General features: G+C 45.1%; 1 protein-coding gene across 3 annotated transcripts in view; it reads left to right on the top strand.

Annotated features, from left to right (window-relative positions):
- The window catches only part of PDE2A (phosphodiesterase 2A), a 2,546,881-nt gene that overhangs the window by 2,521,253 nt on the left and 10,625 nt on the right, over nt 1–15,003 (top strand). For all 3 annotated transcript variants that reach the window (XM_069640246.1, XM_069640248.1, XM_069640247.1), the window contains 3 exons: nt 7,073–7,185; nt 13,050–13,088; nt 13,696–13,802. In XM_069640246.1, coding sequence (XP_069496347.1) covers nt 7,073–7,185; nt 13,050–13,088; nt 13,696–13,802 — 259 coding nt within the window. The remainder of the gene's footprint in view (nt 1–7,072; nt 7,186–13,049; nt 13,089–13,695; nt 13,803–15,003) is intronic.

Here is a 15,003-nt window from a genome sequence, read left to right as displayed (position 1 = left end):
CTGGGTTTCTTTTTTTACATTTTTTATAGAGTTTGGTCCTTCTATAACGTGCCTTCATGGTGCTGAAGTGGCCTCAAGGCGCTTAAAAGAATCTAAATACCACTGCCATACTTAACACCAGGGTAACTAAGCTAGGTTTTGAATTATGCACAGAACGCTTTCCAGAGTTCAGCACCAAGTACAGAGAATGATTTGCCTTCCTGCCTGGCTCTTTGAAATGGGGATCAGCTAGGCCTCATATAAGGTCAACCTGTGCACCAATACATACAATTGAGTGCACCAATTTTGCTACCTGTGTAATAGGGAATTAAGTAATCTGGTTGTTGAAGCCCTAGCATGGACCATACCACATGAATCTTTACTGCAAGGCAAAAAGGCAAACTGATATTAGATTTCATTTATTTAGAAAGAAATGACACTCAAAATATTTTCTCCACTTTTCCTACGTGAAAGTTGGGGCTGGGCTTCAGGCCATATTCCTTCATAATCGACCAGCTCCATTTAAAATGACTTCACTAGACAAGTGGAATGATTGATCCACAAGAGATGCTTCTTCTGCTGCTTGCAATGGCTTCACTGTCTCACTTCTCCATTCCCCCACCCCCTTATACATTTAATGGAACAAAACCTGTTTCTTGCAAATCTTTTTAAGAAACCAGCAAAAATAATACAAAAACTATCTGCTCCGTTTTTGTTTTCTCCGATTGCAAAGATTGCACGATTTGGAGTGCCACCTCTGTCCTGGGCAATCTGTAGAGCTCAAGTTGCATAAGATGCAGCGAGCATGTATAGTGATAACAAACGGAGCCCAGTGGGAACATTCTGTATACAGGATTCTGCACGTCATTGTCATGGCTACAGGACGCTCATAAAGGACTCTTGGAGTTCTTTCAAATTAGAAAAGGTCTGGACCTCTAAAAGTCTCTTCCCATCTACCCATGAACCCGTGTAAGGATATGACGCAGAGACCTAGGCAGGACAGGAGATATTTGCATAGAGAATAAGACGAACTGGGATCCTTCTCTAATTTTGTATTTTTCATTTGAATAAGGGGCTTATTTGACTATAGAGCGTCTTAAAACAAGCATTGGCAATGCCAACAATGTGGGCTTTTGTGTACGCACAGCCGTAGTGGTATTACTTGGCTATTGATGGTAGCAGGTGCAAAATGGTGCGAGTACCTGGGCATCTAATAGCAGTGCCTGGTAAATGCCTAATACTTATACACAAGCCAAAACTGTTGGTTTTGCCAATGCTTGTTTTAACAGGACTTCAGTGAAGGGCATGCAGAGTGCTTATAAGTCAAGTGGCTAAAGGCAGACCTGGTTAGACATTTGTACTACACCAGTAGCAGGTTTACAACACCAATTAAGTCATTAACTCTTAGTAGACTGATTTGAAAGAACACTGGCAGGCACTTCGAGTTTGATGGTAAGGCTTGATTAAAGCTACTTCAAAGAGTTCCCATGACAAGGGGATTTAAACAGGGTGGGTAGGAACTGGGTGGTAATGGTGATAGGGAAAAGCATGGCCATGGCAAGGCAACAGGAGGGAAAATAACCAAAGAACACCTACAAGCTTTGTGTCCCTCCGTATGTGCCAGTCCTCCCTATCTGTACTCTAATGAAATCGTTTTCGTCTTATAGGTGTTGCAAGTAACACCTAATAGCCCAAACTAAAAAGAGACATAAGCATAGGCACAAGTAGTCACTCAGTAAACTTGTTGGTAGCAATACTTTAATATGGCCACTAGGTGGCAGACAAGCCATTCAACTCAGTTTCCACGACCTGGCAGGATGGCAAAAGATATTTTTTTGAATTTTTGAATTAATCCAAAACAGATTAGGATGTGTTTTTTACCGCAAGGGAGACTGCAAAAAAGAAAACAATTGCCGATGGTAGATTAAAAATGGAAGCAGTCTGCATCATATGCTGCATGTCGTCATTCCCATTTGCATGTCAAGCGTGTAATACTAAACAGAGCTACTTACGTAAAGCATGTTTAGACTCAGGCACAGACAGCTGTGGGGCCCCTCCCTAACTAAAAAAATAGAAGGATCCGGAATATCTGGCCACCCTCTTAACGCCCCTCTCCTTGAGATCACACCCCATAGCTTGATATGCTGCCCCGACAGCGATCAAAAGAAGTATGTGTGTGACATTCAAGTCTGCTTATCCCTGCATCCTTGGTGTAATCAGAATGATACTCAAGTAGCATTACAAGGGCAACGTTCGCAGTCCACGACAAGGGTCCTTGTGTTCTAGCATAGGTACAGGACACTTTTCAACAATAGCAGCCATGAGGGAGGCACACCAGATACACTACAAATGTAGGACACAGATGGTATGGAAAAGGTGCTCATAATCCAGAATAGAGAGACGACCCACAGAATTTTGCTGCCTCACAGAATGCAAAAGTGCTCAAGCATGGACACAGGAGACCGAATGGAAGCAATGAAAAGGGTACACCTAGCATAGCATAGAAAGCGGATACAGGTTAAAGGTTACCAGGAAAGTTCTCACATCTGGACATAGACTGAGATTAGGATGAGTGTGTGCTGTGCAATATATCAATGTTCACTATTATTGTATATTAATCAACTCTATAGCCATTTGAACCATGAGTGAGGTTTTTTTGAAGTGGGTACACTGAGAACTAGATCCCTTTCAAGGGCTAAAAATGTTCAAATATTAAGGGTTGGCAATTTTGATATGTTAAATACTATGTGATTAAATAAGTTGCCAAAGATCACACGCTTTGGTTGGAAGTCAAAGCTGGGATTTTGGCCCGGTCTTTAATTTTTGCACTTGACCACACTTTTTCCCAGTTCTTTTCATAAAGCCTGGTGAAACTAAATTTGAATGTTTTGACTTTCATGAAATATAATACTGTGTTTTGGAACCCTGACTCGAAAAGTACAAAAATCACATAATAACCCATCATGACAACATATTTAAAGAAAATCTTTTTTTGATGCACGTTATGTTATGTTAAAGAAGAATGATTTTAGATTAATTTACTCCACCATCGCGGGCAATGTACCATAATAATGGGTATGTGCTTAAGGAACCTCATGTGTGCTTTATTATTGTATTTTAAAGTTTTAAATACACCTAATACAAAAACCTGTGGTTTGTTATTCATGATGTGCAGAACATTTGAAAATGTACACAAAAAAAACATTTGTTCGGCTCTCTTCAGTATGGGACCCCATCGACTCAAATAGTCTGCATGAAAGGAAAAAGCAGACGAGGGGCTACACAATGCCCCTAGAATGTAAAAAATCAAAACTTATCACAGAAGACATCAGGATCCCTGTATCATTCAGTGGCATATTGGGCCTCATTACGAGTTGTGCGCTATTCGGGCGGTAAATCAGCCGCAATACCACCCAACTGAATGACTTTACCACCACTTCATCTGGCGGAATTACCCGTGGATTGCAAGTGGCGGTAGCAGTGTAAGTCTGTAGGACTCTATGGGGCTTTTTGGCGGAATTATCGCTGCACTCATTCCGCCACAATAATTCCACCTGTTTTGCCGCTATTTCAGTGGAGACTTGGAGGATTTACCTCCAGCATGATTCTGGAGGTAAATTCTCTTTTTTACACTGTTGTACCTCAGCATATTCATCGTCTTTGCTTTTTGTTTACTATGTTTATATAGTTTCACTGTTTTTTGGCATTTAATGCTTCAGTCAGAAATCTCGATCCTTTTGGTAGTTGATCAAGTCCAATGTATTGGTTATTTCTTTACCAATAGACCTTCTGCATTGCGTATTTATTGCCAATGTGCATGTTGCATATTACATGTTCATATGCGCATATAGGTTCCACAATCAAAATACCTCCTGGTCTTTGTCACGTTTTCTAACCAGTGTGGTTGTATTTACATGTGCACATATGAATGCTAACAATTCTATATTACTCCTAGGGGCTGTTTGTGCAGCCACCATCACCACTAACACCCATTGACAGCATTATTTTCATTGCAACCAGGTCAACGTCGCGTATGGAAACAATGTTGCAATGCTGTTCTGTTCCTGTATCGATTGATTGACGTTTCGGTGGACACATAATATTCCCACCTTCCTCAGGACCGTTTTGCATGTAGTGACCCTTGCACCATTGGTTGACTCTCCTCCTTATCTTAATACGTGCTGGTTTGTGGTTCCCCGCTCCTTGTCTTGAACCCTCTTAATGGGTTCCTTGCAGAGTCTAGCTGTGGGTATGGCAAGGGTCTTCTGGGCCGTGGAGCAGTGTGTCAATCTGTCTCTTGCCAGGAGGCCAGAAACGGATTCTCAGTTGTTGGCCTCCGATCTTTGAGCCCGATTGGTGTAGACAGCCGCGTGCCAGTCATTTTCTTTCCTATTCTCGAGCTGGTCCCCTTACCAAATGGAGCGCTCGCTTCGCTCTGTGAGTGTTGTTCGGAAGGCATTCATGTCATGCGAGCGCCTCCTCGCCGCGGCTCCGTTGAACTCTGATGTTTAGGATGTCTGATGGGGAAACCTAAAGGTGCAAATGAATATGCAATATGCAACATGCACATTGGCAATACATAATCAATACAGAAGTCTTTTGGTAAAAAAAAAAAAAAAAAAAAATTGGACTTGATCAACTAGCAAAAGGAGCGAGTTAAGAGATTTCTGATTGAAGCAGTGAATGCCGAAAAACTGTGAAACTATATATCCAGTCACGTCATAATTGCTAGACTCATTAAAGGGGTAAACGGTCGTGTTCCATCGCTTCCCATGATGTCACTTCGGGGTGGTGCCAAATGACATCACTTCATGGAATGTCATCAGAGGTCAAGGGTCGTGTGATGTAATTTCCGTTACTCCTGGTATTTTTGTGAAATGACATCCCTGTATATATCCATAGTAAACAAAAATAGAGGACGATGAATATGCTGAGGTACAACAGTGTAACTATGTAATTTCTCACCCCAAGTACCTCGCACTAAGGCGTTCCCTCATGTTGAAAGGAGGTAAATTCTCCACTCCAGGGACAAACTCGTAGTAAGGTGGGGCGAGAATACTGGTGGTAATTAGGTTACCGCCAGTTTTTTCCCGCTCTGCCATACTTGAGCCCAATGCCTTTTCTCTTTCCCCTTTCTGTAGAGGCTTGGCAGGCGAAGAACACTGTCCTACAGGGTTGCCCAGACTAATGCCCATGGTTATGATTGATCTAAAACCTTCCAGCAGTCACCTTTTCATGTTGTACTAGTGACCTGCTACAAACCAGGCTGTCCCCCTTCCATGGATCCTCTGCGGCAATTATTTCTAACATTTCGCCAATTGGCATTTAAAAGATATTTGTCCCCTGCATGCTCTTCCGACATTTGGAATGACCGCCAAATTCCTATCGTTGGGTCTGATGACCCTTGAAGAGACACAATATTTGAACCTTTTTTGGATATTCTTTGGGGATATTTTGTAGCCTTTCCATAACTTGCTTTGTGCGCAACAGGGATTTTTCCAAACGTCCTTCCCATTATCATTGGTAATCGCTGAATGCTGTTTAAAGTGAGGGTGTTGAGCACCTATCAAAATGTGCTGGTTATCTTATGTTAGTAGTTTTGTTCAAGCACAGTGATCTTCAAAATGTGCCTCTTGGCACTATAGTTAGAGCTTATAGGTGTTAAGTGTGGTAGATGGATGTCAATTAGGAAACAGTTTGGTCTTCACATTCTTCCCAAAGTGTTTCAGATGAATGATGAGACGCAGCGGTGGCGGTAGTCAATGGCAAAGCTCCACGATAAAATACTAAGGGCCTGATTCTGATGTTGGCGCAAGGAGCGTGCTGAAGAGCACGAATCACTGCGCCAAATCTGGACGCCCAGGCTCCAGCACTATTCTCAAGTGGCCCTGGGCATCCTCAAGTGTACCTGGACGGCCTCGAAAGAATGTGCCACCTTCGGAATAGGTCTTAAGTACTGAAAAGAACATTAACACTTTTTCCTTTTCAGTACTTGACACCCACATTAGAATCGGGCCCTAATAAGCTATATCGCCTGTTCAGCCCATTATTCCACAAGTGACCCTCAGGAAATAGGCCTGGGAGGAGTGCAGGTGCTTCTCTGGGTGGGGATGGGTGTGTTTCTTTCTGCGGAAAATGAAGGATATCTATGCTTATAGCTGCCCGGCCCGTACAGAGGGCATTGAATTCTCCTATGCATCAGAAGCCAGTGCTAGCTGCTCAGGGCAGGGGAGACGTGTCCAGAGCAGTGCAAGTGCATTGAGAGGCGGGCTGCTGGGTTCTGCACGTTCTGCAGAAGCTGCATCAGATATCCCTAGATAGTCGCTCCATTGCCGTCATCGAAGCGAGACAGCGCGAGTGAAATTAATGCACAAACGCTCTGTGTAAAGCAAATAGAAGAAGAGAGTCCTCTCATTCAATGAAGGCAGAAACAGAAAGATCTAACTACGCCATTAATCTTTGCCTGTAGGGAAAGGTCTTTGTCTTGAACAGTGATCTGCAACATTTGTCTCGCCAGATGTTTTGGACTACACCTCCCATCATCCCTAGCCGGCATAGTCAATGGTGAAGGATCATGAGAGATGACGTCCAAAACTTCTGGACGGCCAAAAGTTGCAGACCTCTGGTCTGGAAAGAAGCCAGGCTTCCACACACCACCCATGGTGACCATTCCACCTTCAACATTGTAAACCACGACAGCCAGTGAAATGGCAATAGGAGGTAGTCCCTGTGTTTCCTATTCCACCTCTGTATATTGTACTGTGATAATCATTACTAATTCCTACTTGATGACTTGTTAAATTCTCAGTCCCAATGTTTTGTTCTAGGACCCGTATAGTGCTCCATTGCTCCTGATCTAGGTTTTCACTATACAAATATGGAGCAATAATATTAATTCCATAGACAACAACAAGGGCAGAATTAAGACATGTCTAGTTTATCGAGTAGCAGTTAATTCTGATGCTTTTTACCACTGTTAATTTGTCTAAAGTAAAGAACTATCCATGAATGTAAAAATGAAATAAGGGTTTCACATCTATCATGCAACTGCATATACTTATCATGCATTTATGTCTTATTTTCTTTCTTGAAGTTGGCTATGACCCCAAAAACAAAAACCATCACAGTCTGCTGCTGTGTCTTCTCATGACGTCCTGCGACCTCTCCGATCAGACTAAAGGGTGGAAGACCACGAGGAAGATTGCAGTAAGTAACTCCTCCCCACTTCCCCAGCCTCTGACCTAGAAGGTCATCTGATGCCATCGCTCATCAGAAATGCAACCATGTAACCGCGCGGTAGGGAGCTTTCCATCTGATCAGGCATCTGCTCCATCATCTATTGCTATCTCTGTTGTGAGCTTGATAGCTCACTGCAAGCTTAGAAGGCATCTCCTCATTGGCCTGCCTCATTCCCAGATCCAGGCCATGGGTAGTGGAAAGTGTATCTACTCCTATGTATAGCTCCCTATGTGCAAGCTTAGGAGGCATCTCCTGATTGGCCTGCCTCATTCCCAGATCTAGGCCATGGGTAGCTGAAGGTGCATCTACTCCAATGTATAGTCCACTCCGTGCAAGCTTAGGAGGCTTCTCCTCATTGGCCTGCCTCATTCCCAGATCTAGGCCATGGGTAGCTGAAGGTGCATTTACTCCAATGTATAGTCCATTCCGTGCAAGCTCGCTGCTAGCTTAGGAGGCATCTCCTCATTGGCCTGCCTCATTCCCAGATCTAGGCCATGGGTAGCTGAAGGTGCATCTACTCCAATGTATAGTCCACTCCGTGCAAGCTTAGGAGGCTTCTCCTCATTGGCCTGCCTCATTCCCAGATCTAGGCCATGGGTAGCTGAAGGTGCATCTACTCCAATGTATCGTCCATTCCGTGCAAGCTCGCTGCTAGCTTAGGAGGCATCTCCTCACTGGCCTGCCTCATTCCAGATCTAGTCCATGGGTAGCTGAAGGTGTATCTACTCCTATGTATAGCTCCCTATGTGCAAGCTTAGGAGGCATCTCCTCATTGGCCTGCCTCATTCCCAGATCTAGGCCATGGGTAGCTGAAGGTGCATCTACTCCAATGTGTAGTCCACTCCGTGCAAGCTCGCTGCTAGCTTAGGAGTCATGTCCTCATTGGCCTGCCTCATTCCAGATCTAGTCCATGGGTAGCTGAAGGTGCATCTAATCCTATGTATAGTCCACTCCGTGCAAGCTCGCTGCTAGCTTGGGAGTCATGTCCTCATTGGCCTGCCTCATTCCAGATCTAGTCCATGGGTAGCTGAAGGTGCATCTACTCCAATGTGTAGTCCACTCCGTGCAAGCTCGCTGCTAGTTTAGGAGTCATGTCCTCATTGGCCTGCCTCATTCCAGATCTAGTCCATGGGTAGCTGAAGGTGCATCTAATCCTATGTATAGTCCACTCCGTGCAAGCTCGCTGCTAGCTTGGGAGTCATGTCCTCATTGGCCTGCCTCATTCCAGATCTAGCCCATGGGTAGCTGAAGGTGCATCTAATCCTATGTATAGTTCACTACGTGCAAGCTCACTGCTAGCTTAGGAGGCATCTCCTCATTGGCCTGCCTCATTCCCAGATCTAGGCCATGGGTAGCTGAAGGTGCATCTGATCCTATGTATAATTCACTACGTGCAAGCTCACTGCTAGCTTAGGAGGCATCTCCTCATTGGCCTGCCTCATTCCCAGATCTAGGCCATGGGTAGCTGAAGGTGCATCTACTCCTATGTATAGTCCACTTTGTGCAAGCTCACTGCTAGCTTAGGAGGCATCTCCTCATTGGCCTGCCTCATTCCCAGATCTAGGCCATCTGTAGCTGAAGGTGCATCTACTCCTATGTATAGTCCACTTTGTGCAATCTCACTGCTAGCTTAGGAGGCATCTCCTCATTGGCCTGCCTCATTCCCAGATCTAGACCATGGGTAGCTGAAGGTGTATCTACTCCTATGTATAGCTCCCTATGTGCAAGCTTAGGAGGCATCTCCTCATTGGCCTGCCTCATTCCCAGATCTAGGCCATGGGTAGCTGAAGGTGCATCTACTCCAATGTATAGTTCACTACATGCAAGCTCACTGCTAGTTTAGGAGGCATCTCCTCATTGGCCTGCCTCATTCCCAGATCTAGACCATGGGTAGCTGAAGGTGTATCTACTCCTATGTATAGCTCCCTATGTGCAAGATTAGGAGGCATCTCCTCATTGGCCTGCCTCATTCCCAGATCTAGGCCATGGGTAGCTGAAGGTGCATCTACTCCAATGTATAGTCCACTCCGTGCAAGCTTAGGAGGCATCTCCTCATTGGCCTGCCTCATTCCCAGATCTAGGCCATGGGTAGCTGAAGGTGCATCTACTCCATGTGCATCTGATCCTATGTATAATTCACTACGTGCAAGCTCACTGCTAGCTTAGGAGGCATCTCCTCATTGGCCTGCCTCATTCCCAGATCTAGGCCATGGGTAGCTGAAGGTGCATCTACTCCTATGTATAGTCCACTTTGTGCAAGCTCACTGCTAGCTTAGGAGGCATCTCCTCATTGGCCCGCCTCATTCCCAGATCTAGGCCATGGGTAGCTGAAGGTGCTTCTACTCCTATGTATAGTCCACTTTGTGCAATCTCACTGCTAGCTTAGGAGGCATCTCCTCATTGGCCTGCCTCATTCCCAGATCTAGACCATGGGTAGCTGAAGGTGTATCTACTCCTATGTATAGCTCCCTATGTGCAAGCTTAGGAGGCATCTCCTCATTGGCCTGCCTCATTCCCAGATCTAGGCCATGGGTAGCTGAAGGTGCATCTACTCCAATGTATAGTTCACTACATGCAAGCTCACTGCTAGTTTAGGAGGCATCTCCTCATTGGCCTGCCTCATTCCCAGATCTAGACCATGGGTAGCTGAAGGTGTATCTACTCCTATGTATAGCTCCCTATGTGCAAGCTTAGGAGGCATCTCCTCATTGGCCTGCCTCATTCCCAGATCTAGGCCATGGGTAGCTGAAGGTGCATCTACTCCAATGTATAGTCCACTCCGTGCAAGCTTAGGAGGCATCTCCTCATTGGCCTGCCTCATTCCCAGATCTAGGCCATGGGTAGCTGAAGGTGCATCTACTCCATGTGCATCTGATCCTATGTATAATTCACTGCGTGCAAGCTCACTGCTATTTTAGGAGCATCTCCTCATTGGCCTGCCTCATTCCCAGATCTAGGCCATGGATATCTGAAGGTGCATCTTCTCCTATGTATAGTCCACTTTGTGCAAGCTCACTGCTAGCTTAGGAGGCATCTCCTCATTGGCCTGCCTCATTCCCAGATCTAGGCCATGGGTAGATGAAGGTGCATCTACACCTCATTCCTAATCTAGACCATGGGTAGCTGAAGGTGCATCTAATCCTATGTATAGTTCACTATGTGCAAGCTCACTGCTAGCTTAGGAGGCATCTCCTCATTGGCCTGCCTCATTCCCAGATCTAGGCCATGGGTAGCTGAAGGTGCATCTGATCCTATGTATAATTCACTACGTGCAAGCTCACTGCTAGCTTAGGAGGCATCTCCTCATTGGCCTGCCTCATTCCCAGATCTAGGCCATGGGTATCTGAAGGTGCATCTACTCCTATGTATAGTCCACTTTGTGCAAGCTCACTGCTAGCTTAGGAGGCATCTCCTCATTGGCCTGCCTCATTCCCAGATCTAGGCCATGGGTAGCTGAAGGTGTATCTACTCCTATGTATAGCTCCCTATGTGCAAGCTTAGAAGGCATCTCCTCATTGGCCTGCCTCATTCCCATATCTAGTCCATGGGTATCTGAAGGTGCATCTACTCCTATGTATAGTCCACTTTGTGCAAGCTCACTGCTAGCTTAGGAGGCATCTCCTCATTGGCCTGCCTCATTCCCAGATCTAGGCCATGGGTAGCTGAAGGTGCATCTACACCTCATTCCAGATCTAGCCCATGGGTAGCTGAAGGTGCATCTAATCCTATGTATAGTTCACTACGTGCAAGCTCACTGCTAGCTTAGGAGGCATCTCCTCATTGGCCTGCCTCATTCCCAGATCTAGGCCATGGGTAGCTGAAGGTGCATCTACACCTCATTCCAGATCTAGCCCATGGGTAGCTGAAGGTGCATCTAATCCTATGTATAGTTCACTACGTGCAAGCTCACTGCTAGCTTAGGAGGCATCTCCTCATTGGCCTGCCTCATTCCCAGATCTAGGCCATGGGTAGCTGAAGGTGCATCTGATCCTATGTATAATTCACTACGTGCAAGCTCACTGCTAGCTTAGAGGCATCTCCTCATTGGCCTGCCTCATTCCCAGATCTAGGCCATGGGTATCTGAAGGTGCATCTACTCCTATGTATAGTCCACTTTGTGCAAGCTCACTGCTAGCTTAGGAGGCATCTCCTCATTGGCCTGCCTCATTCCCAGATCTAGACCATGGGTAGCTGAAGGTGTATCTACTCCTATGTATAGCTCCCTATGTGCAAGCTTAGGTGGCATCTCCTCATTGGCCTGCCTCATTCCCAGATCTAGTCCATGGGTAGCTGAAGGTGCATCTAATCTTATGTATAGTTCACTACATGCAAGCTCACTGCTAGCTTAGGAGACATCTCCTCATTGGCCTGCCTCATTCCCAGATCTAGACCATGGGTAGCTGAAGGTGTATCTACTCCTATGTATAGCTCCCTATGTGCAAGCTTAGGAGGCATCTCCTCATTGGCCTGCCTCATTCCCAGATCTAGTCCATGGGTAGCTGAAGGTGCATCTAATCTTATGTATAGTTCACTACATGCAAGCTCACTGCTAGCTTAGGAGACATCTCCTCATTGGGATACGTCATTCCCAGATCTAGTCATAGGTAGATGAAGGCACGCCTACTGCTATGTATAGCTCACGCAGTACGAGCTCAGTGATTGCTTAGGATACCTTTCCTCCCTGGCCTGCCTCACTTCATGTATATGGAGGTACATATCCACCCAGCCCTGCCTCACTATCAGCTCTAACCCACACATAGAGGTACATATAATCATAGCCCTACCAAGCCCCGGTTCTCTCTCAGTTATAGTTGGAGGTACCTATCCTCACAGCTCAGCCTTCTTCGTATTCCTCCCCTGCATAGTTAGAGGGATATTTATTCAGAGCCCTGCTCCTCTCCTCCTTATACCTCATATGTAGTTGGAGATATATAGCTAGCTCTCTCTTTCTGTCTCTCTATAAACCTATAGAGAGAGAGAAAAAGAGTTAACTATATATACACTCAGCGCCTCGCCCCATTCCCAATTTCATCTCACGTTCATTCGGAGTTAGATTTCTCCATTTGCATGTTTCATCCCCAGTGCTAGTTCAGATATAGCGTAAAGTACATTTCATCACAGCCCTGCCTCTCTCACAGTTCAATATTACATGCGGAAGGAGTTGTGTCTCTAACTGCTGCCTGTCCTTCGTCTATGTCAATCGTATGGCCAGTCAGTGGCAGAATGGTTACGCCCCGCCCAGGGTTGACTCACTCATAGTTCCAGATCTCATGTAGCTGGAGGCTCATTTTGCCACAAGCCTGTTCACCCACAGTGCTACCTTGCATGATGTGTCATGAGTTCCATCTCTTTAAAGGACTTTGTCACCACTACTGCTGCAAGCCTAGTGGCCGTTGGGGTACACTGCTTGACTGGTTTGCCACACTCATAGGGGGAAACTCAAAACTTGCATGCACCTGGAGGTAACTGTCATAAGCCTGGCAGAATTCCTGTGCTAGTTCACACATAGATGGAGTTCCTCTCCATCCTATGTCTGCCTTATTCCTAAAGTAGGTTCAAAATAAGTGCCTCTATATATTGCTGTAGTTTATATTACATTACCTTTTGCACTTTAATCGGGATAATATACATGACGGGTACGGCCAATGTCAAGAACATAAGATTCATAAAATAAGAATTGCATTCCTGCTCTTGTACCCATGCTACGTGTCCATGCCATTGTATACATTTGTCCACAGATCTATACATCAATACATACGTTTAAATGCATGCCAGTGTCTGTCCACAAGGCGAAGCCATAACTATCCTAATCACTGTTTTCTCCTTTTCAGGAACTGATCTACAAGGAATTCTTCTCTCAAGGGGACCTGGTAAGTATCACCAAATTAGCCAGAATTTCCTTCAAGGGAAGCAAGATTTGGCATTTTATTCATAAATTGACCAGTGTGTTCGCATGTTTGTCAGAGAGGGATGGGCCACAGGGTAACAGGGCCAGCAGCCGGGCGGGCTGGTTGCAAATGTTGGGCTCTGTAGGGCTCATGTGCAAGTTCCCAGTCAAGAATTTGGATAGTAAGCCAAGCATCATTGATGACCTCCTGATTGCAAGTTTTGAAAGCAGAGATGTTTGAATGTTTCCAAATACACATTGATCAAATGGTCACAAGATAGAAGGGATTAGGTGGAGGAGCAGAAGACCTAAAGAAGAAAACAAAGAGGGTACCATTGAAGAAATTCAACTTCAGGGGCAGTCGCTATAGAAAATAAAAGGTTCTCATGAACAGATATTAAAGGCAAGAATTAGGAGACTTGGCTTTGATCGAGAGGCCAATATCCAGAAGGGGAATAGGAACAGAGGGAGTATGATGAGCAAATGTCACTATCAATGGTCTGGATGAGGGAAAGAATAGAAGAAGGCGGGCAAACCTGTTTGTGGATCAGCAAAGGGAAGAACTTAATGCGTGTGAATTCCTCTTCCAGGAGAAAGCCATGGGCAACAGGCCAAGTGAGATGATGGATCGTGAGAAGGCATATATCCCCGAGTTGCAGATCAGCTTCATGGAGCACATCGCCATGCCTATTTACAAGTAAGTTATTTCTCCCCCACAAGGACATATAAGGCCTTCTTCACTTCCCAAGGGATGTCACTGTTCAGTTTCTCTATGCAAGTTCCAGCATTACTGCCAACCCTCTGCTTGATACTTGCAACATAGGTGCCCTCGCCTCACTAATGCCATTATCTGGGGATCAACTCTTGTCTCTTGTGATCATGCAGTGAGTGTTCTGCCTCCCATATTGACATCTTGATGCCCACACATTTAAAATCTAATTTTCTATTTTTATTTGAATGTGTTTGGCTCACAAAGACCTTTTCACATATAACAAACAACGTAAAACATAATAAAATATATATAATCCATAAAACCAATGATTACATTTCATCAATTAATCTCAACCATAAAAACTCATATCAATTAATCTTGACAATAAGACATCATATCACCTGGATATTTACTTATACAAGCACAGGATTCAGGGGTTTCTCTGCTATTACCCAGAATCGAACTAAAGCAATCTGTAGATTCACCAATCCCGGATTCTAAGAATAGTAAATTGCTTCCATGTGCTGAATAGCAACCAACATAGTGACAGGCAAGGTGGCATCATTCATCTATTGGACCAGGAGGTGTTCAGTCGATGGGTGAGCGCTCCCCTCCCTTTTCACCTATGCAGTGCCTGTATTTGCGAAACGATAGAACACCTCTGCCCCCTGATTTCAATCTGTTTTCGTCAGCGATATTGAAATCGGTTAATAGTAGGATTTTCAGCATGGTGTAGACTCTGTTAGTTAAGCAGGCACAATGTGCATTCATTGCCCGTTTTATTTTCACAGAGATTTTTGCCGAAATATTTCGGCCGAAAGAAATTCATTGAAAAATATGGAGGCGGGGGTAAGGGCATATAAGCGGTAAGGTTGGTGGGAGAAAGAGAATAAATAAAAAGAGAAAAAGGGTTTGAGGGGACTCCCCCACCCCAATATAAAAAAAAACAAAATTAGATGAGCTTTTTCTTCGAAAACATTTCTGCAAAAGACTCTGCGAAAAGAAATCCGGGGATGAATGAACATAGAACCAGTTAAGCGTGTTTCCCGGAGCCCAAGGATGCCAGGCTGAGGAGAACGCGGAGGTTTGCTTGTTTGTGGTCTTCTTCCGTGATAGCAAGAAATGATCAAGCCAATGGGTACGCTCTCGGCTCACTATCGTCAAATCCCGGGGAGCTGAGTACCAG

This window comes from Ambystoma mexicanum, chromosome 7q, assembly GCF_040938575.1.
Source record: "Ambystoma mexicanum isolate Mex_15411 chromosome 7q, UKY_AmexF1_1, whole genome shotgun sequence".
Lineage (NCBI taxonomy): Eukaryota > Metazoa > Chordata > Amphibia > Caudata > Ambystomatidae > Ambystoma > Ambystoma mexicanum.
Note: the sequence above shows the minus strand (reverse complement) of the source record. Positions and strands in the feature narration are given on the sequence as shown.